The sequence below is a fragment of the Setaria italica genome, chromosome VI, assembly GCF_000263155.2.
Source record: "Setaria italica strain Yugu1 chromosome VI, Setaria_italica_v2.0, whole genome shotgun sequence".
Taxonomy (NCBI): Eukaryota; Viridiplantae; Streptophyta; class Magnoliopsida; order Poales; family Poaceae; genus Setaria; species Setaria italica.
Window position 1 is genome coordinate 3,703,469 of NC_028455.1, and position 21,439 is coordinate 3,724,907.

General features: G+C 42.5%; 2 protein-coding genes and 1 long non-coding RNA gene across 3 annotated transcripts; 2 read left to right on the plus strand and 1 right to left on the minus strand.

The window, feature by feature from the left end:
- Positions 1–410: 410 nt before the first annotated feature.
- On the plus strand, positions 411–6,996 carry LOC101774768 (DNA-directed RNA polymerase D subunit 2b). Its single transcript, XM_004972680.3, has 7 exons — positions 411–1,080; positions 1,680–1,886; positions 2,682–3,550; positions 3,643–3,940; positions 4,474–5,418; positions 5,769–6,040; positions 6,333–6,996. The coding sequence occupies exons 1-7, from the start codon at positions 454–456 to the stop codon at positions 6,832–6,834; spliced, it is 3,720 nt and encodes a 1,239-aa protein (XP_004972737.3). The 5' UTR covers positions 411–453; the 3' UTR covers positions 6,835–6,996.
- A 6,747-nt stretch (positions 6,997–13,743) lies between these two features.
- On the plus strand, positions 13,744–14,782 carry LOC111257590. The gene is made up of 2 exons (XR_002678108.1): positions 13,744–14,227; positions 14,310–14,782. It is a non-coding gene; the product is annotated as an uncharacterized LOC111257590 (long non-coding RNA).
- Positions 14,783–15,620: 838 nt separating this feature from the next.
- Positions 15,621–18,752, minus strand: LOC101775177. Its single transcript, XM_004972681.2, has 10 exons — positions 18,562–18,752; positions 18,290–18,462; positions 18,142–18,206; positions 17,896–17,936; positions 17,591–17,679; positions 17,401–17,514; positions 17,186–17,263; positions 16,860–16,925; positions 16,329–16,409; positions 15,621–16,227 (listed from the first exon to the last, which is right to left on the minus strand). The coding sequence occupies exons 1-10, from the start codon at positions 18,701–18,703 to the stop codon at positions 16,123–16,125; spliced, it is 954 nt and encodes a 317-aa protein (XP_004972738.1). The 5' UTR covers positions 18,704–18,752; the 3' UTR covers positions 15,621–16,122.
- Positions 18,753–21,439: the final 2,687 nt, after the last annotated feature.

Here is a 21,439-nt window from a genome sequence, read left to right on the forward strand (position 1 = left end):
TCTGTGAAATGGATGCCCGATATATCATTGCATTTTCGATTTCTTTAAAGGTTGTGTTTTTGCGCACGTGGTTGTCTGAGAAATATATGTGATTTCTGATTTGGGTGCTTCTTGCTGAATGCCTAGTGGAGGCCTGGGTGCACATCTCATACTAAATTATCCTCTGACTCAGAAACTGTTGAAGGTCGTTCTGTTGCAGGATTGCGTCTGCCTCAAATATTGTTTGTGATTTTGTTGCTTGTGGCAGAATGCCATGTGGATGAACATGCTCTGCTTTCTGATCTTCTGATTTTATGATTACACATTTCTGTTATGACTTTGCTGACTACTCTGTTTCCCTTTCCATTGTAAAGGCCGGGGTTTTGTTGACAGTGAGTGGCGGCTGCCTGTTGTTTGGCGATGGGGAAACTGCAAGCGGATGGTGATCAATCACCTGATGTCGCAGATATTGACATGATGGATTTCCTGAATTTGGATGGCGATGGAGAAGGTGACTCCCCCAGAAAGGACAGCACAAAAGGGGAGCGGCAGCCTTCTGTCGATGCTGATGTGGATCAGTTTGCCATGGATGTAGATTTGGAAGGACTGCCATCTGTGCAAGATCAAGGGAAAGAAAAGCAGTCTGCTGCTATGGATGTCGATATAACAGGAATACCACCTGTGGAAGATGAAAGGCAGTCTTCTCCAGACCTAAGCACGTTAGTCCCAGTTGACTTCAATGTTGCAAGCCTGGAGAAATTTTGCAATGAAGCGTCAAGATCATTCTTCAGTGAGACTGGACTGGTTAGCCACCAGATAAATTCGTATAACGATTTTGTCTCTCATGGGCTCCAGGATCTCCTTGATTCTTTTGGGGAAGTTACTGTAGAGCCTGATTATGACCCTTCAAATAAACCTTCAAATAAAGATGGTGCTTGGAAACATGCAACTATCAAATTTGGTAAAGTTAAACTTGAGGAGCCAGTGTTCAGGGTTGAAAACAGTGATCTTGAAGTGCAAGATCTCAAGTTGAAGCCTAGACATGCTCTCCTCCAGAAGATGACATATTCATCCAGGATGAATGTAGAAATAACTGTTCAGGTCAGGATGCTCCTAGTTCCCCTGTTCATGTTACATATCAAGTAACAAAGTAGGGGTGAAGTACATTGTACTTGGTTGGAAAGAACTTCACTATAAAGAAATGGAAATGAAATATTATGTCATAGAAAGTTCAAAAAAATCATTCCAGCCATTCCAAATAGCTATCTTATTTTCATCACTAGTATGGATGTTAGTGTAATGATTTCAGCAATTCTGGAATTGCATTTTTTTTAATTTCACAAATGGCATGGAAGTTAGCAAGGCTAAGCTCCTTCTGGAGCTCATGTTTAACTTTGCTTTTAATGGCACAACAGCCATAACAATGTCAATTATGATTTCCCCATTACCTTGCCTGCAAAACTTATATAGACTCTGCATTGGGTGTTGCTACTGCACTATATCTTGGCATTCTATTTGTAGTATGGCCATGTTGAACTTAAGGAAACAAAACCACTTAGTTTCCTCTCTTTGTGTCCTGAGCAGCATATGTGATTTAAAATTACTCTCATATGTATTCAAGTTATAACCTTGATATTTGTATCAATAAGATTTTAGCTGATATTTTACCACCTGATCAGTTAGTGTTTTGTCTTTATCAGGTTTATACAGTCGACAAAATTGATAAAGCCAAAACTGGTAATGCTATGCATGTTTCTAGAAGAGATATAATGAAAGAAACTAAACAGGTCAGCATTGGAATGTTACCCGTCATGGTGAAGTCAAATTTGTGCTGGCTGCATAAACTTCAGGAAAGTGAGTGCCAGTTTGATTCTGGTGGCTACTTTTTGATCAAAGGGACGGAAAAGGTACTGCCTCACATGATCCGTTCTGTTCGTTGAGTTCTCAGAAAATGCATTCACAAAGATCGTTACATTATGCATTCTTATGGATTTCAATGGCACTTTGAATATAATATATGTCAGGTGAGACATGCAATATAAAATATATTTAGAAGGAGAGAAGAACATAAAAAGTTTATCACTCATATAATATGAGCGACTACTCTATATGGTGTTGCTATGCAATTGCACTAAATGTATAGTACATTGATCACCTTTCCTGAATAGTTTAAGCTTCGGCCTTTCGTGAACTTGTTAGTGCATGAAACTCAATATGATGCCAGAGCCAAAGGCCTTGCATTTGAGACCTGGCTATTGCGATTTTCACAAAAGGTAACTGCAGCTCGCTTCTATCTAGTCCGCACCATAGGCTTGAGTGAACCTAACCAAGAGGGAAGTTAAGTATATTTGCTTACCTTTCCCAATACTTAAGGGAGAGGGAGGTAGGCTGGAAGGGATAGATGAGTGGAGACTGTCCCATTCCATACATATGTTTCGTGAAAAATTCAGTTTAACTTAAATGGAACTTGCGAATTCCTGGTAAGTGTTGATACATACTGTAAGCATAGCGCGAAGTTCAACTGAAATATTTATGTTGTAGCCTAGTAGATCAATGAACCATAGTTATGCGTGGAAATTATACTTGACAAGAAATTGTGAAACTGACATTAGCATTGAAGATTAGAAAGTTGTTACCTATGTGATTTTAATTATTAAAAATGTTTGATACCTTATTATGTTTGATTTCTTCCAATTCTGTAGGTATTCATTGCTGAAGAGCAGAGATGTTTATCCAGGATTTGGATCTCAGATCGACCCAGCTTGGATGCAAGTTACCTGAGTGTAATCAAACGAGAAAAGATCCATGTAAAACTTGTTCAGTCTAAAAGGAATGAAAACCGCAAAGTCATCAACATTTCCTTTCTGGGTGCGGTTATGCCAATCTGGGTAGTGTTTTTTGCACTAGGTGTGTCATCAGATAAGGAAGCTTTTGATATGATTGATATACAGGACTGTGATGCTTCTTTGCTCAACATAATATCATCAACTGTGAAAGAATCTCATGATGAATGTGAAGGCTTTCGCGCTCCCGGTAGAGCTCGTCAGTATGTTGACAAGCTGATCAGAAAAACAAAGTTTCCACCAGAAGAATCCTTTGATGAATATGTTTCCAAGTATATGTTTCCTGATGTCAAAGGGACTAGGAGCAAGGCAATTTTCTTGGGCTACATGGTCAAATGCCTGCTAATGGCTTACTCTGGCAATCGAAAATGTGATAATAAGGATGATTTCCGTAACAAGAGGCTAGATCTTGCCTGCCAGTTGCTTCGGAGAGAACTCTGGTTGCATATTAATTCTATACAAAGACGCATGGTTAAGCTCATGCAGAGAGATTTGAGCTCTGATGGGAACTTACAAGATCTTAGGCGTTATGTGGATGCATCAATTGTTACCAATGGTTTGAACCGGGCTTTCTCCACTGGTTCCTGGCGGCATCCTTATAAATCAGAAAGGTGTTCAGGGGTTGTAGCAACCCTTCGGAGAGCAAATCCACTTCAAATGATGTCTGACTTGAGGAAGACTCGACAGTGGTTTGCATATTCTGGAACAACTGGAGATGCGAGATATCCGTAAGTTTCCTGTGTCCTTCCTACAATATTCGATGCATACCTTCTCTCTACCTTTCCTAATATCCCCGTGCAAACTGACTTTCCTTTTGCAGGAATCCATCCTACTGGGGAAAATTGTGTTTTTTGTCCACCCCTGATGGTGAAAAATGTGGATTCGTGAAAAACCTTGCTGTTACTGCTATGGTTAGCTCTGCAGTGAAGAAACAAGTGTGCATTGATACATTTGTTTCTTGTGGAATGAAGAAACTGGATGATAAAATTCCTCTACAAGATATTTCTGGGAAAGACAGGATTTTCTTGAATGGGAACCTGCTTGGAGTGTGTGCAGACCCAGGCGATTTGGTTTCACGTTTAAGAAGCTTGAGGCGTAGCAAACTAATTGAGCCACAGGTTGCTTAGTTTCCAGATCTGCTAAACTGATTCTCAATATCTCAGTTTTCAGATACCGGATCGTGTTTTGCTTCCATTCATGATGTTTGAAAACTTTCTCTGAAACCTTGTGTTGTCATGGCTCACAAGTCCTGCCATGATAGGTTTTGCCGCTTAATAAGTCCTTGAATACTGAAAATTATTTCTTCGGTGTAGTTGTGCTCCTTCATCATCTCTGCTGACTTAAAATTTGCGAAGAATATTAACAGCTAACCTTTGAAATTGTATGTATTTTAACTATCTCGTGATGAGTCATTGGTACTATTCCAGTCTTCTCTTGCTTGTTAGTTTTCCTTTACCTGGTACTTCTGAAATTTCATGCTAATGAAATTATGAACTTCTCTTGCTTTATTTCCTTATTATGCATTTGGCATATGGTTGTTTTGTTACATGTACTATTTCTACTTGAGTGGAATACTTAAAAGTACATATGTTGCAACAAGATGATACTAATATGGTTCTTTTTTCTATTTTCTTTTTTTTACTTTGATTAGGTTGAAATCAAAAGGGATAGGCACCACAAAGAAATTCGTGTATTTTCTGATCCCGGGAGAATTCTAAGACCACTTCTTGTAGTTGAAAATCTAAGAAGAATCACAAGACCCAAAGCTGGATTGTACTCATTTCAGGAACTTATGCATCAAAATATAATTGAGCTGATTGGTGTTGAAGAAGAGGAGGATATCCGATGTGCTCCTGGAATTAGGCATCTATTCACAAGGGAGAAAGAAGAGGGGCCTTCTGACTATACTCATTGTGAACTTGATCCTTCTTTCTTGCTGGGGTTGAGTTGCAGTCTCATTCCCTTTGCCAACCATGATAATGCTAGGAGGGTTCTGATGCAAGCAGAAAAATTATCGCAGCAGGCTATTGGCTACTTGCCTACAAACTCACGCTCTAGATTTGATACCCTCTCACAAATCTTCTATCCACAGAGACCTTTGTTTAAAACTGTGGTGGCAGACTGTCTTGGAAAGCCAGACTACAGCTTTGGACGAAAAGGTGACTTTACTACACCAGAATATTTCAATGGTCAAAACGCAATAGTCTCCGTCAACGTTCATCAGGGATTTAACCAAGAAGATTCTCTGGTTTTGAATAGGGCCTCTCTAGAGCGTGGCATGTTTCGTACACTACATTTCAAGAGCTATAAAGCCCATGTCGAAAACAAAGAGATCACCAGACGACTCAAACACAAGGAAAAGATCAGTTTTGGTAAAGTGCAAAGCAAGAGGGGGAAGGTTGACAGTCTGGACAATGAGGGTTTACCATATGTTGGAGCAAGTCTTCAAAGTGGTGACATTGTCATTGGGAAGGTCACAGAATCCGGTGAAGATCATAGTCTTAAACTGATGTATACTGAGAAAGGGATGGTAGAGAAGGTACTTCTCTCAGCAAATGATGATGGGATGAACTTTGCAACTGTTACTCTAAGACAGGTGAGTAATATAAATCTTTGCAAAAGTATTCTGCATTGTTTCTTGTGGCCCTTGTTTGCATGCATTTTGGCATTCACCTTACACTTACAGTACAGTAGAGCATGAAATTCTCTGCTACCTGGCTGGCTTGCCTTATCTAAACAATAATTTCAGAAAAAATCTTTATTATAGGTGGTCTACATTTTTTTTTGTCTGGATTATTTAGTGCTCTGATATCACCTCAGCTGTCGATACTACATAAAGCATTTCTTTTTTTCTTTTGCCCCATTTAATAATGCTTATGCTATTACGCTACAAAACTTTGTATTTAATGCCCACATGTCTAGTGATTTATCTGATAATTTTTGTAGTCTCGTTCACCATGCGTCGGAGACAAGTTTGCCAGCATGCATGGGCAGAAAGGAGTGGTTGGCCTATTGGACTCTCAGGAGAACTTCCCATTTACTTGCCAAGGGATAGTTCCGGACATCGTCATAAACCCACATGGCTTTCCAACTCGTCAAACTCCTGGCCAGTTGCTTGAAGCTGCTTTGGGGAAGGGGATTGCCCTGGGTGGGAAGGTGAGATATGCGACACCGTTCACCACTCCATCCGTGGACGTGATCACTGAACAGTTACACAAGTAAGCTTTATTTCAGACATGATTCTTTTCTTAAATTCACGTTTTGCGCTCTTGCACATGTGAAAATTGACAGCATACTAGTAGCTGATTGCGCAGTGTGACATATTCAGTGTCACCATAATTGCAAGTCCTTATTTTTCCCTCACAACAAACTATAAGAACAAGCAATGCATTCCCATGATATATTCATCGAGGGAACGCGACAGAAGAAATGCAGACATGAGGCTTGTTACTGTTAGCCATTTGAACACTCTTCTTGAGTTTTGTTCATGTTTATCTTGCTGTATTTCAGGGCCGGTTTTTCAATGTGGGGTGGAGAGAGCGTCCTGAACGGGCAGACCGGTGAGCGGATGAAATCACTGGTCTTCATCGGGCCGACGTTCTACCAGAGGCTCATCCACATGTCCGAGGACAAGGTGAAGTTCCGCAACACAGGACCTGTGCACCCGCTCACGCGGCAGCCGGTGGAGGACAAGAAGCGGTTCGGTGGCGTCAAGTTTGGGGAGATGGAGCGAGACTGCCTCCTTGGCCACGGTGCTGCTGCCAGCCTCCACGAGCGCCTGTTCATGCTAAGCGACTTCTCACAGATGCACATCTGCCAGGCCTGCGAGCGCGTGGCCAACGTTATCATGCGCCCCGACGACTGTGGCAAGAAGGTGCACGGCCCCTACTGCCTCTTCTGCCGGTCCGCAGAGCGCATCGTCCGAATCAATGTGCCTTATGGAGCCAAGCTGCTGTACCAGGAGCTCTTCAGCATGGGAATCTGCCTCAAGTTTGAGACCGAGGTCCGCTAGAACGCCATTGATCAGTATCATATCTCTTGAAACTGTAAAACTGCATATGTAAGCTTCGTTGCCTAGGATATTGTTGATTCTAAAGTCGATTGAAGTTGGATCGTATGTGGATGGCTAATGTTGAGACCTGCGCTTTCTTCAAAAAAAAAAAATGTTGAGACCTGCGATTCGCGTTACGATTTCGTGATATTTAGACCAGATTCAGGAACTGTCGTGAAATGGAATTTGGCATCCTTGTTTGTGATGTGGATATGTGCTACAGGAATTTCTGTTCTTGCAGCCTGGAGCCTGTGAAGCTTCACATGAGATCCATGCGTCATTTATCTGATTTTCACATCCATGTTGCAATAGCAGTAGGTGACTGCATGTGTCATTGCCAAAAAGAAAAAAAAAATAGCGGTCTGAAAACGTGCTGATTCCTGTGGTATGTGAAGTTGCCGCAATTTAGATGTATGAGAACCGAGAAGTAACTCAAGGGCACAGCCATACTTGTATAAGTGAAATTGGCACTACCTGTGCATTCTCCTAACTTCGACAATTTGCCAACAGAGGTGTAAGCTTGTTAATATAGCTTTGAGTTTTCATTGAAAAATAGGAGTAACATGCAAGCGACTATGTGAATGCCTGTGTTTGACATCTTGCAAAATATCTATAAGAACCATAATTTTGCACTATTACATGAAGATGCTTCTTATTGGCAAATCTACTTTTATCAATAATATCCAGTATTCTAGTCACAAACAAGCAATGGTTTGCCTCTTTTGGTATTATTTTGGACTAAAAGATTAACTTTGAACACTATTTCACCTATGTTTACAAAATGTATAAAATTTTTGTCAATATATGAAAGTATTTTTTATAGATTATATTTGTTTAACATTTGCATTCACTACAAGAAACTATTTAATCTGTGACGGAACAAATTTGTCACATATCACTGAAAAACCGTCATAAAGCATTGTCTGTGACGGTTTCAGATAACGTCATGTATTGAGCGTCACAGATTAAATCAATCGACGTTTCTTCGTAATCGTCACAGATCAGCACAATCTATAACGTTTGTTAACCATCATAAAACGCCTTTAGGCCCACGTAGCCCAACCCAAGCCCAATGTTAATGACAAAAATAAACATCATAGATGGTTGATTCACCCATAAGTGACATGGACATAGCGACTGACATGGCTAGTGACATGGATAATGATGATGATATGGCTGCTGACATAGCTAATGACGTGGCTGGTAACGATGACGTGGGCAATGACATGGCTGATGATGTGGCAGGTGCCAATGACGTGGACAATGACGTGGGTGCTGACGTGGACAATGATGTTTCATTCGCGACCCATTTTAGAACTGAGCCACTAAGATGAGCCAATTCCAGGCCAATTTTCCAGCCCATTGACCAATATAGCTCAGAAGACATTCAAAATTTATCAACCATTTTAGCTTCAAATCACAAGAATTACAGTTTCAAATTAGATACAATCTCAGATTTACATTCATGGTAATAGAAATAGCAAATTATCAAATTACATTCATGCTTCATCTTTGGTTCCAGAAACAACACCCGCTGGTTCCAGAAACAGCAGAAAAAGAAGCTGAAATTCACAAAGAGAAGCATGCATTAGAATGGTAAAAACACTGAATTCTGAATAAAGAAAGTGCACGGCCAGATCAACACAAGTTCAAACAAAGGAGTATGCATGATAATAATCATAATATAAATGTCTAAATAAAGACGGAACAGTCTAACTATGATCAGAATATGGTCACAATCAGAGCAGAAAAAATAAACAAACCAAACAAAAAAGACAGTTCCTGCAAGAAGACAGTTCTTGCAACAAGCTGCTGGTTCAATTTGACAACAGGACATCAGGAGTCTGGAAAACTATGACGACAGAACAGTAAAAAATATATACTACTATTATTAAATAAGCAAATTGCTCTTCAGTGATTGCACTAGATGTGACCCTGGCCGATAATTATGATAAAAATTTTAGCTTTAACTTACACATTGAAAAGCTACGCTTTCTTCTTTCGATGGGCTTTATAGCCCATCCATGGTGAAGAGCAAACACCTGAGCATAAGCTACTGGTGCTGCATCACTAAGCAAGTTGCCCCTGAAATAATAATACCACAAGTGATCACAGTCAGTCTCTAAATGCTCATGCAAGGAAAACAAACATGACAGTTAACTAGACAAATATACTAATTACTGTAACAAGTAGAAAGGCAAAACATTCATGAATATTCAACCTAAATATTCATGAATAATATATATATAAATATTGTTAAATATAACTGCATACATTCTAGAACATCACTAAACTTCTACTCATAGGTTGTAGAATTTAGTGATGGATACAAGATTGAAGACCTAAATATTTTACATGGCTTCATCCTATAGTACCTCATATGCTTTTTCAAAAGGCCAAGTTTTCTAAAACCATTCAAGAATCTCAATGAATTTCCGCTTATACTCCTGTCTCCTCCCAAATAATATGTAATGATATATGGGAATTTTTTGGCCTTTAGACTTTGTAACTCAATTTCCTTTCTTGTGATACCTCTTATAAATATCCGATTACAAGGGGATATGCTTTGTTGGGTCTTACACCTAATAGATATGGTGGATCTAAAGTATGATACATTTGCATATGAATCAACAGCTTTCCTAATTTGAAGCTTTGTATATGAATCAATTGAATCTAAAAATCAGGTTGAATGTCCTGAATTTGAAAGTTTGTTTGGATTTCAACTAAGGTATCATTATCATGGATGTAAATTAGAAGTGTGTTAAAAATTAGCTCTAAATGGATCTTTTGCTATATAGCACGAATATGAGTTGTTTTGATTTTTTTTTCTTTGACTCATAAGTGATATCCATGTTTATAGTTTGCAGTGGGCACTCATTGAGGATTTAGTGCTCTCTTGTTGGACTAACATATGGTCCAAGGACGTACATGATGTCAGCTAGACTTGAGTGAGTCTCAAATTCGTAACCTTGGACTACTTTTCTTTTCTCTATGCACCCTTGTAAAATGGTAAAGTAAATACATTGTCATTTCCCCATTGTGAGACTTGAGTCATGGGTTCTCAATAGGTTAATAAAGTACATCTTGTAGGACTTTTATACACCTTGAGTAAAGTGATTACATAATCATTTCCTAAATGGTATAGTTGCCTTTTTGGTTTCTAGATGAGTTGTAGAATTGCTCCACCGAAGACCTACTATACATAACATCCCTAAAATTGGCAGTGTTTAAATATTAATAAATATATTAAACCTTGGTTAATAAAACCTCTTCATTTTCCATTTCTCCAATTCAAAATTAGCTAAGGCATTATAATAAATTATCCAATTCTTAGTTGTCAAAAGCAATACAAATTAAACGCATCCTCCTAAACAACAGCCCTATACATTTCCTCTAAAGAAATGTACAACTTAATTAAGTATATAGGTGAATATTAGGTTCAAGTCCTTATCACAATCCACCCCGTATTATTCATCCTTAAAGATGAATTTACTTCTGTATTCCCTCTCTACCCAAATAATATGTATTTGTATATGGGAAATATTAGCCTTTAGAGTCTAGACTTTAGTAACTTTCATTCTTGTGGATGCCTATTATGCATGATTGATTTTCGTGCCTATGATTTGTTGGATCTTGCATCAAATAGGTATGATGGAACTATGGTATGATTGAAGCTTTTGCTTATGAATCAGTTGCTTTTAATCTTTGGGTTGAAGGTACTAAATCTGAAGACTTGCTAGGATTCAACTAACATAGATCTCAATTTGAAGCTTTATGAACATCGTCTCCAAATCATGAATATGAACTGAAAGCTTGTTTCCTTGTCATTTATGAGTCTTAGAATTGACTTTTTTTTTAACTTTAGGGGAGTCAAAATAATGTACGACTATCTTGATCTGGAGGGGTGGTTGGTTTTTGAAATTGTGGTCACAAGTGACGTCTAAGGTCTTTGTATTGGGGTGGACGCGCGTTGAGTATTTAAGGCGATGTTACGGATACGTGCTTCAAATTTAAATGCGCTCTTGTCCGACTAGCATATGGTCCGAAGACCTACATGTCCAGTGAAATTCAAGTCCCATATTCATAACTCGTTGATAGATCATGTACAACTTTTTCCCACTTTAAACCTTCACAAAAAAGGGTAAATGAAACATGTAGTCATTATCATAGTTGTATCGTCGCCTTTCGAATTGCTAGGTCAGTTTCATGTTTTTTCTTCCTAAAAACACAAGAAATGATCAAACTTTTGGAAGTGTTTTTCATTTTCTCCCATTCAAAACGAGCTAACAAAATTTCTACCAAGTTTTCCTATGCAGCAAAAAAGTGTAAAATTAAATACATCCTCCTAATTAAACAACAGCTCTACACATGCAAATTCTCATCATAATTCATCTCATGCATACCATCCTTCACCAGTTCATCATCATCACCTCCTATATTTACTCACCCATTTCCTTCACAAACTCACCCGTGCACGTGTTGGTTTGGTTTGGGTGCCGAGGCGAGGAGCCAACCACGTGCGTGCGCGCGTGCGTCGGCTTCGCGTCCGGCCATGGGGTGCTCCAGCTCGAGGGAGGCGCGCGGCGGCGTGGTGTCGCCGACGGCGGCGCCAGTGGAGCGGCAGCAGGGCCTGCGCTCGCGCTCCCTGACGAGCCGCGCCGCCTTGGCGCTGACCGCCGTCGGCATGTGCCGCGGCGGGCACGACGGCGTGCGTGCCTACGCCCCGCTGCCGTCCGAGGAGGCGGCGAAGGGCGCCAGTGACCCGGCCGCGGCTGAGGAGGAGCTTCCCGGCGAGGGTGCGGCGGCGGCGGAAGAGGACCAGCGGGACGACGCGGCCAGCACGCCGGCGGCGGTCATGGTCAGCGTGGAGGACGCCGCGTCGGTGACGTCGTCGTGGACGGCGCAATGGAGCGCAGAGCCTGCGCCGTCTCTGCCGCCGGCGCTTGACCTTGACCCGGCTATCTTGCCTGGCTTCGGGCAGCCGGTGGTGGTGCCGTCGCCCTCGCACCCGGCGCTTCTCTACCCCGAGCAGGAGAATCCAGCACCGCCGCCGCAGGAGACGACGGAGGAGACCTGCGACGTCGACATGGGAACGCCGCCCGCCCGCGACATACCTGAGGTCACCGGCTTTGTCCGCGCACGCGTGGACGAGTTCCATGAAAAGATGGAGAAGAAGAAGGCGGCGACCGCGGCCGCAGACGAAGCCCCCGGCTTCTTCGGCGACGGCGACGACTTGACGGTGCCAAGGCTCCGTCCGCCGCTGCGCGCGGGGAAGCCCGTGGTGCTCTACTTCACCAGCCTCCGCAGCGTCCGCCGGACGTTCGAGGACTGCCGCGCCGTGCGCGCCATCCTGCGCTGCTACCGCGTGCGCCTGGACGAGCGCGACGTGTCCATGCACGCCGCCTTCAAGTCCGAGCTGCGCGGCCTCCTCCTGGCCGGCGGCGGCGAGGGCGCCGCGCTCCCGCGCGTGTTCATCGGCGGGGTCCACGACCTGGGCGGCGCCGAGGACGTGCGCGCGCTGCACGAGGCCGGCGAGCTCGCGCGCGCGCTGGCCGGGTGCGACGCCGCGCCGGCGGCGGGCAGGCCCGGGCACGTCGGCCCGTGCGCGGCGTGCGGCGAGGCGCGGTTCGTGCCCTGCGGGACGTGCCACGGCAGCTGCAAGGTCTTCGTCGACGACGAGGGGTGCCGCTTCGCCGGCTTCTTCCGGCAGTGCCCCGACTGCAACGAGAATGGGCTGATCCGTTGCCCCGTGTGTTGTTATTGACTGTTCTAGTGTTCTTCCATAGGTTGCAGTGTTATGATCGGAAAGAGATGGTAGGTTGCTGCAGTGTTTACGAGGATGCTTGTTCGTAGTTGGTGATCAGTTCTAGTTGGGTGTAAAATTAGAGCCAAGAAGGTGCCTCAGGCGTGGAATTGATGCTTGTCCTCTTAGGTTTTGTTCCAGTTCTTCGTTAGGACTTGTTCGGTTAACGAGATTAAATCCCTATTCATAGAGCGTGAAATTTAACGGTTATCTCGAATATATGGATTGATTTGAAAGTCCTTTATCCATAGATGGCATCCAGGTCGTGCGTATTAAAAATCAATCCTAACAAATGCCACGTGCTAAGCTTACCACGGAAAAATATTTTGTATGGTTTTCATCTTACTCTCTCGTTCTCTCCCTAAATTTAAGATTTGCCCCTAATACGCCACAATTTTTACACGTGCTGTCCTAATCATTCCCCTAGTTAGAAAGAAAATAGGCTATACTTCCACTTTCTCTTTGTTGCCTATTGGATTGTCGCCTGTTAATGGTAGGTATATTATAGAGGTAGATGAGGCATTACTTTGGCTATATAGAGAGCGAGTACCCTATCCCATTGACCCCCACCCCCTCCCCGTGCACCCTTCCTCTCTCTCTCATATTTCCATGGCGTAATGGTGGGATAATGACTCTTATCTCTAAATGGTAGTACTATGATCTCAATACATGACACAATGACATTCATCAGTAACACGACAATAACAAACCAGTTAGTAGGCGATGGAATAATGTAGGTGATAGGTGAGAAGCACAATCCTTTATTATCTTTGCATTGAATATTTTATCACTACAGGTGTCTTTATCTTTTGAGTTAATCACATATTATCTTCTTTTGAACCAGTCATAGTCCTGAATTTCATTCAAATTTCTGATACATTAATATGAATTGAACCTCACAAATCCACAATGATTTTACTCATGGGCCAATGGGTCGTGATGGGCCAAAGTATGCAAGTACCTCAAGGCCTATAAGGGCGAGGGCAATGTATACTGTCTAAGTGGTCTATAAAGGTGGGCCATATCAAAGTGGGATGTATACCTATTCCTAAGCCCACAACGGTGAGCTCAGAAGCAGGCAGCAAGGGTGGGTCCAGCAAATAAAAAACATCCAGAACTCGGTCCGTCGTCTACTCTCCCGTTCCCCTCTCTCTCCGCGTGTTTCTCCCTCACTCCGCGCCGCCGTCCGTCTCTCGCAAGCGCCGCCGGTTGCGGGCCTCCCCCACCCCTCAGTCTGCACAGATGAGATCCCCCCGCACCACACCGCACCTCTCTCAGATCGAGTTCCCCTTCGTTTAAATCGAGTTCTACACGGGAGAGGGGGGGGATCTGTCGCGACCTTCCTTGGCTGCCTCCATGGGCTGCCGCCGCGGTGGCCCTCTTCCCCAACCCCCATCCCGGTGATGGCATTGTACATGGCATGGGAGGGTTGGAGAGTGGAGAAGGGCGCGAGGAGGGCGTCGCCAGGTTGAGCTCCGTGGTCGAGGGGCGGAGCAGCGGAGGTTTGGATTGGGGCGGCGCTGGCGCCTTGAACCTTCTCTTTAAGTTCAGGTTAACAGCCTCCTTGCCTTCAACTTCGACCTCATCTCCGTGGTGTAGCTCACGCATCTCGTCAAGCTCATGTTGATGGCAGGAGCAGCAATGGTGGTGGGAGTAGCAACCATATCGACGCAGGTGAGAGGAGATGACAACGGAGAGAGAATATTGATATTTTATTCATATGCCCGGTCCATATGGATATGGGTACCCATAAGCATAGACCAAAAGTAGTCCATAGGCAATAAACAATGTATTCAACCTATCCTTGTACATTGTGCAACCAATCTATAGGGTAGTCCATAGCAAAAACTACCCATATGTATTAATCTCTCTCTCCCCACACTCTTTCTCTCCCCCATGCCGCTCAAACATTAGCTTGTAAGCTCAATCATGGAGCTCAGCTTACCACCTCCTTTTACTTTTAACATTGTGCTAATGATAAGACTACTTTGTGTGGGTCCCATCTATATGGACTACTTGTCCATGTAGATTGACCTTACCCTAAAGACTGGTTGCACAATGTATATGGATACCTTTATGATGTCATAAGGATCACTTTTGCATATATATTGTGGGTGCTCTAATAAATGTCCAGTCCTTAGCTACATCCAAGTTGGGTCGGACAAGCCTGGGCACAGTCGCGCGCCGCTATCACGGGCCACTTCGTAGCTCAATATTTTTTTAAAAAAGATTGAGCTTCCAATCTTCCATGATGTTACTTCCGTTACTGTGAAGTACGAGCTCACATTTTGAAAACGTTGTATCGTATAGCCTAGGGGGTGTTTGGATCCTGGAGCTAAAGTTTAGTCCGTGTAACATCGAATATTCGGATGTTAATTAGAAGAATTAAATATGAACTAATTACAAAACTAATTGCAGAACCTCTAGGTTAAATCGCGAGACGAATCTATTAAGCCTAATTAATTCATCATTAGTGAATGTTTACTGTAGCACCATATTGTCAAATCATGGACTAATTAGGCTTAATAGATTCATCTCACGATTTAGCCTAGGAGTTGTGAAATTGGTTTTGTAATTAGCCTATGTTTAATACTCCTAATTAGTATCCAAACATTCGAGGTGACAGGGATTAAAATTTAGCTCGGGGATCCAAACACCCCGTTAGGCTCCATTGTTCTGAGGTTTAGGGAATATTATCTGTTGCAGTTAGTCCTACCGATCACTGAGTGGTCACTCCAGCCAAAAGAGTAGCATTTTAGGTGGTCACTCCAGCTAAAAGAGTAGCGTTTTAGGCTAGGTTTAGTCAACATTTTTAAAACTCTATAGCTAACTGCTTTGTTTAAATTGAGATTCAAAGTTTATAAATGTTTTTGCTAGGTATTTCATGTCATGCAATTTTACTATAATGTGTCAATGTGTAAATTGTATAAATTAGAAATCAAAGTTGCATCTAGGAACATGTTGATGTCTAAGACATCACCTTTTAGTCTGAGTATTGGCCTTTGAGCTAGATACATCTAGTTCATACATCGACAAACTTTTCAGTGTTAATAATCTAATGTTTCTAATAAGGAAAAACTAACATATTAACAAAAGTGGCATACTACATAGCTAAAACTTTGCGCTTAAACAAATTACATTACATACAACAAAAAATGCATACAATTCCTACATATAACATTAGTCGATATGGCTTGGAAGTCCTTGGCACTTCCAGTTTCAGACTTGGATAGAATCTGGTGCTTGGCAGAACGAAGGGCTTGGAAGTCCTTGGCACTTCCAGTTTCAGACTTGGATAGAATCTGGTGCTTGGCAGAACGAAGGGCGAGGTGATCGTTTAGGCGAGCCAAAGCATTGCAAGCGAATTTTAACTTGACCACTGCTTTGCAAAGTGCATATCCTAATTCTTTCCCATTCTCATGACCTCTTTATGGATTTTCATTGCCCTAACGATTGCAGTCAAGGTGGAGCCTCCGTACTTTCATCTTTCCATTCAGGGCCAGCGCAAGAACATCATACTCTTCAACGTACCATAGCTCTGATACCCTCGCCTGGAACAGAGATGAGAATGGGTAACCAATGTTGCTATGTTAGCAATCGAGGTGATTTTGCAATGAAATATTTGGAGAAAGGTATGGGCAACAAGAACTACCTGGAAGCCACGGATCTTCTCATTAACTTGAGCAACCAACCCATGGAAGAACTTGGTGTGATCAAAAGATGATGCACTTTGCTACAAGATGGCACATCAAATGTAATGTCACATGAGATTAACTAAACAACTGAGGGATATATCAGCGCAAACTTCCAAGATTCAGCAGTGATAAACTATTGAAGGCAGACCTTGTCTACAGAAATGTCAATGTGTTTGTGGGAAACTATGACTGTCTTATCAGCACAGCAACATGGAATACAGTTAGCTGAAGACAGTACCCTTTCTAAGTTCAATTTAGTTTATACAGCCAGAAATAGTAAAATGAAGACGAAAACAATTTTTACAAGCCACTGCATTGCTGAACAGACCTTTGTCCCAAACAGTGGGCTTATTATGTGGTTGTGATCGATATTTTTAAAGAATCTAGATGCTCATGAGTTTGAGTGCAGACAACATCTTCTAGCGTCCAATATGAAATCAAATACAGAGGTGTTATGTGAAGTAAAACTTAAGTTATAGGTGGCCTACCTCATGTGGAAGCTTAGGATGCCCCAGAATTCGTGCAAAGGAGGTGTGAAGCAGAACAGAATCATACTGTCAAATACAAAAATAGGTTAAGTGGCAGATTTATTAAATGTGCAAAATATCATGCTAATAGCCATCAGCATGCAACAACTACATATAACACAACTATACTTAATCCTGAATGATAAACTTAGCCAGGTCCTGAAACAAATTTGTAAGAAAATACTGTGCTTTTGTTGATGTTTCTTTGTCAAGATAATGTTATCTGTTGACAATGGGGATGGAAACTTGGGTAATATTTGTATCAGATTAGTCTGAGCGGTTCATACCAGTTGCTTTTGAGGTGCTCGAGGGAGAGCTTCTCTCAATCTTGAGCGGATTTCTGCAGGATCAGTACCAGATTCAACCTAAACACACCAGCAAGCAGAATTGCCTATATTTCAGTCTGAATCCATATTAGAATAGAGGGTAGCACGCTAAGGTTAAACATAGATGTCCAGGAAGTCAATTCACAGACAGAACAGGGTGTTCTAGATATGCGAACCTGCCACAAGCCAAGAAGCACACCAGTTGACGTCAAAACCACTCGATCCAATACAATTTTAAGAGGACAAATAGTCTTGGTGACTTTTTTTACTGCCTCCACTTCGGCTTCAATCTCAAGGAAACACATGAACATGTCAGTAAAAACTTTACTCCCATGCTAAAAGAAACCAAACAGAGGGTGTGTTCACCTCGTCATCAGTTGCAACAATGGGCTCCAAGTGATGGGAGGCGTGAAACAAACTGAAGTGGTACATGCTTGTATTTTGGAACCAGATAACTGCAAAACAATCAACCAAGCAAAGTATTCAAGATCAAGTGCTTCAACAGTTCAACAAAGCTGTAGCTCTATATGCAAGTAGCCAAGCAATCAAGAACAGCAAGCAACTGAACCGATAATTCTATCTAGCAGTACTCAAGCATTAGGCCACTTCAAACTAGATGAAATTCTACGATTCTATGCATATGGGATATCGTACCATTACACAAACTTTACCTTGATCAAAATAAGGAAGAAATACTTCCTTGACAGCCTTCCTGCAAGCACAAAACATACTGAATAAAGCAATGGTCTGACGTCACCTCCAGAGGAACAATTATTTCATTACCCACCTGACCAACTACAGGCTATAACTATTAACCTTAATTTCTTCTCTTGCAGCGAAAAAAAATAGCTTCATTTCAGCAACAATAAACAGAATGGCAAGTTGCCAACGGATTTCAGGCAAAGCTCATCACTCACGAGATCACAGCGGCGAACTCCGGGTCCAGATAGAGCACATTCGCGCGCACCGGTGGGTCGGCGGCCTGCCAAGCACATTTTAGTTCAGGGACACAAAAAACAGCACACGCCAGCCAACGTGAGTAGGGTGGGTGGAGAAAGGCCGCACCTTGAGCCTGGGCACGACGGCTCCGTCGTCGGCGGTGTCGAAGAGGTCCGTCAGCGTGAGCGACTGCGACGTCTCGCCGCCCCGGAGGAACGCCGCGCCGCGCTCGTCGAGGTCCCGCGCCATCTTCGCGTACAGCTCCGCGCGCCGGGCCGGCACGGAGGCGGAGCCGCCGCCTGGGGGCAAAACCAAGAAAAGGGGGCAAGATTTAATAACCTGTGAGGATTTTGGAGGAGATAGCAAACGGGGATGGAAGGTTTAGGAGGGTTGGTTACGAGGGGAGACGGGAGGGTAGGAGCCCATGGGCGGCCAGCGGAGGAGGACGAGGAGGAGGGCGGCGGCGGGGAGGGACCAGACGGCGGCGGTGGCCGGAGATCTGGGACGGGCGGAGCAGCGGCTCGGGGGCCTCTGCGCCATCAAATCAAAGATGGTTTGGTGACTGCTGTTCTGTTCGAGTGGTTTCCAGACGGTGGGGAGTTCGTGTCGTGTCTCTTTTCCCGTACCCATGTTTTTTTTTTTAGGAATATCGAGCCAGCGAGCTAGAAGTTCGGCTCGGCTCGGCTCGTTTGCATGTTCGAGCTGGCTCGTCAATCTCGCGAGCCAACGCATTCAGACCATCTTCGATGCAGCACGGAAGAAATTTGAACATGAAAGTTGACTGATTGAGTCGCGATGCGAGAGATTAACCCGATCAAATCAATCAAACACACAGCATGTGATTAAACAAAAAAAAGTCAGCCCAAACCGCGGAAGTTGCATAAATCATCCAAGATTGAAAAGAAATTGAGTGCGAACAGACGATAAAAAAAACTAGAGCCAGTTTGGGTCCCTTACTGGCTTCACTTGCCTTGCCTCGCCTAGCAAAGGCTAGCCTTGTCCGAGGAGGAGAGCTGAACTGGTTCGCCGTTGCAAGCAAAACTTACTATAACAGGCGCTGAGACAGACAGCAAGCATATCAAACGCTTTGCTTCTTGTCCAACCAAGCTAGGCAATACCCTGGCAAGGGATCCAAACTGAACATAAGAACCTGCTTAGTTTGGGAGCGAGGCTCCCCTCGCCTCTCCTAGTTGGCGTGGGCAACGAGGCAGATCGGGCGAACCAATTCAGGTCTTGTTTAGTTGCCAAAGTTTGGAGGTACCAAATCACTGTTACAGCACTGTAACACACTGTAGCGTTTCGTTTGTATTTGTGAATTATTGTCCAAATATTGACTAATTAGGCTTAAAAGATTCGTCTCGCAAAGTACAACAAATCTGTGCAATTAGTTTTTAATTTCGTCTACACTTAGTACTCCATGCATGTACCGTAAGTTTGATGTGATGGGGAATCTTCTTTTTGCATAGTGCCAAAGTTGGGAGTTGGGAGTGAACTAAACAAGGGCTCAACTTCCTTGAGATAGCACATAAATTCTTGCCTGAACAAATACCGAGGAAATCTAGCTGCACATCCAAATAAATTCTTGAGATAGCTACCGAGGAAATCTTAACAAGCAAAGATAATTGTGCTCAGCAAGGGATCCAAGCGGACCACCATAGTCATTTTGATAGAACACTTCAATTCCAAGTTTCCAACGCAGCAGAGAGTACGCCGGGGTTTGGGCTGCTGCAGAATTTTTTTTTTTGAGAGGTGGACCACGGGCCGATTGGGCCAAATGCTTTATTAGGCTGCTGCCTGTTGGATTTTGTGCTCAGCCTGAGATTGCTTGCGAGCCAGCCCCGTTATATAATGAGCTGAAGTACTGGCTCAGCTCGCTTAGAAAAATATCGGTAATGTTACGAAACAAACGTTCGGAATCTTAAAAAATCAAATACCTCAACGTATATTTCAATAGTTAAGTATTAATGTTGTAACTATTATTTCTACATGTTTCACAGTGAATGTTGCATTAAACATATGTTCATGTTGCGGTGAGAATTTTCTATCTTAGAGTCGAACGACGTAGTCATTTTTTCACATATTTTTCAATGTTGCAATTATGAATTTTTGATGTTGCAGATGTTTTGTTTTGATGTTGCAATGGAGCGTCCGATGGAAAAATTCCCTAGCAAAAAATTAGAAATGAGACTAGCCATCAACGCTGCGAGCCGAACTGAACAAGTTAGGAAGGTTTTTTTTTTTCTCAGCACTACCCATAGGTGCATGAACATATTATCAACCTATCGTCGTATCTGCTTTCAACTCGTTTTTAAGTATCGTCGTATTTGCTTTCAACTCGTTTTCAAGTATTTTGGAATGACAATTTTCTTTTCTCTACGGTGAATTTATTTTGACACAATAGTATTCTTAGTGGTCGCTAATAGATTGTAAGTAATATTTAATTGTAACATATTACTTACTTTAATAAAGTATAAATAATGTTTGGCGCAGGGATGCGAAGCCACTAAAAGATAGAGATGAGAAAGTAGATAAGAACAACTTGACCATCTGCATATTTGCGAAAACAACCTCGATGCTAAGCTACCATTGTCTTCACTGCAACATCCAAAAATGCCACTACTTGCATTTCAATGGACACATCTTTATGGTGTTTCTTCCTTTACAAAGATCTATTTTACATACATACTGATAAAAATAAGTAAAGTAGGAAGTTTAAGATAGCTATTGCAAAATTGATTCGAAGCTTTCTTGCACCGATTAGTGTGGACGTGGCCTCGATAAATAAAAATAGTAAAGTAAGAGCAGCCAAAAGTGTGGAGAAACTTCAACTTTCCCTTTCCTGTTGAAGCATCGGTTTATACATTATAGATGTTGAGGCTTGAACCAAAAATCTTAGCATCGTATAATCTAGTTACATCGGTGCTAGCTAAATATTTATTTAATGAATCACAGCTCATGAACCGAGAAGTATGATGAAGGAGCATTGAATGTCCACACGAAGAGAAGAGGAGAGTTTTGACATTTATTGGTAAAGCGAGTTCTATTATCGGGTTTACGTCAGCATAAATCGTTACGGGATGTTTGGAGCATTGATTGTTTCATGCACATTGTGAATATTTTTAAAGATGCTACGATAGTGAAGTGTTCAATACTAGTATTTTAATATTTATTAAAGGTAGAATTATAGGTGGGACTAACCATATATTGTGGATATCGAGTAGACAATAGTGATCATCTCTAGAATTAGTCTGGAGATATTTCGAAACGGATTATGAT

Excerpts from the sequence above, each read along its gene's own strand:
- LOC101774768 (XM_004972680.3), top strand. The coding sequence starts at position 454 with ATGATGGATTTCCTGAATTTGGATGGCGATGGAGAAGGTGACTCCCCC. Across the intron at positions 1,081-1,679 it reads ATGTAGAAATAACTGTTCAG|GTTTATACAGTCGACAAAAT; the intron begins GTCAGGATGCTC and ends TGTCTTTATCAG. Across the intron at positions 1,887-2,681 it reads TGATCAAAGGGACGGAAAAG|GTATTCATTGCTGAAGAGCA; the intron begins GTACTGCCTCAC and ends CCAATTCTGTAG.
- LOC101775177 (XM_004972681.2), bottom strand. The coding sequence starts at position 18,703 with ATGGCGCAGAGGCCCCCGAGCCGCTGCTCCGCCCGTCCCAGATCTCCG. Across the intron at positions 18,207-18,289 it reads CCGTCGTGCCCAGGCTCAAG|GCCGCCGACCCACCGGTGCG; the intron begins GTGCGGCCTTTC and ends TGTGCTTGGCAG. Across the intron at positions 16,410-16,859 it reads ATCCTAAGCTTCCACATGAG|CAAAGTGCATCATCTTTTGA; the intron begins GTAGGCCACCTA and ends GCCATCTTGTAG.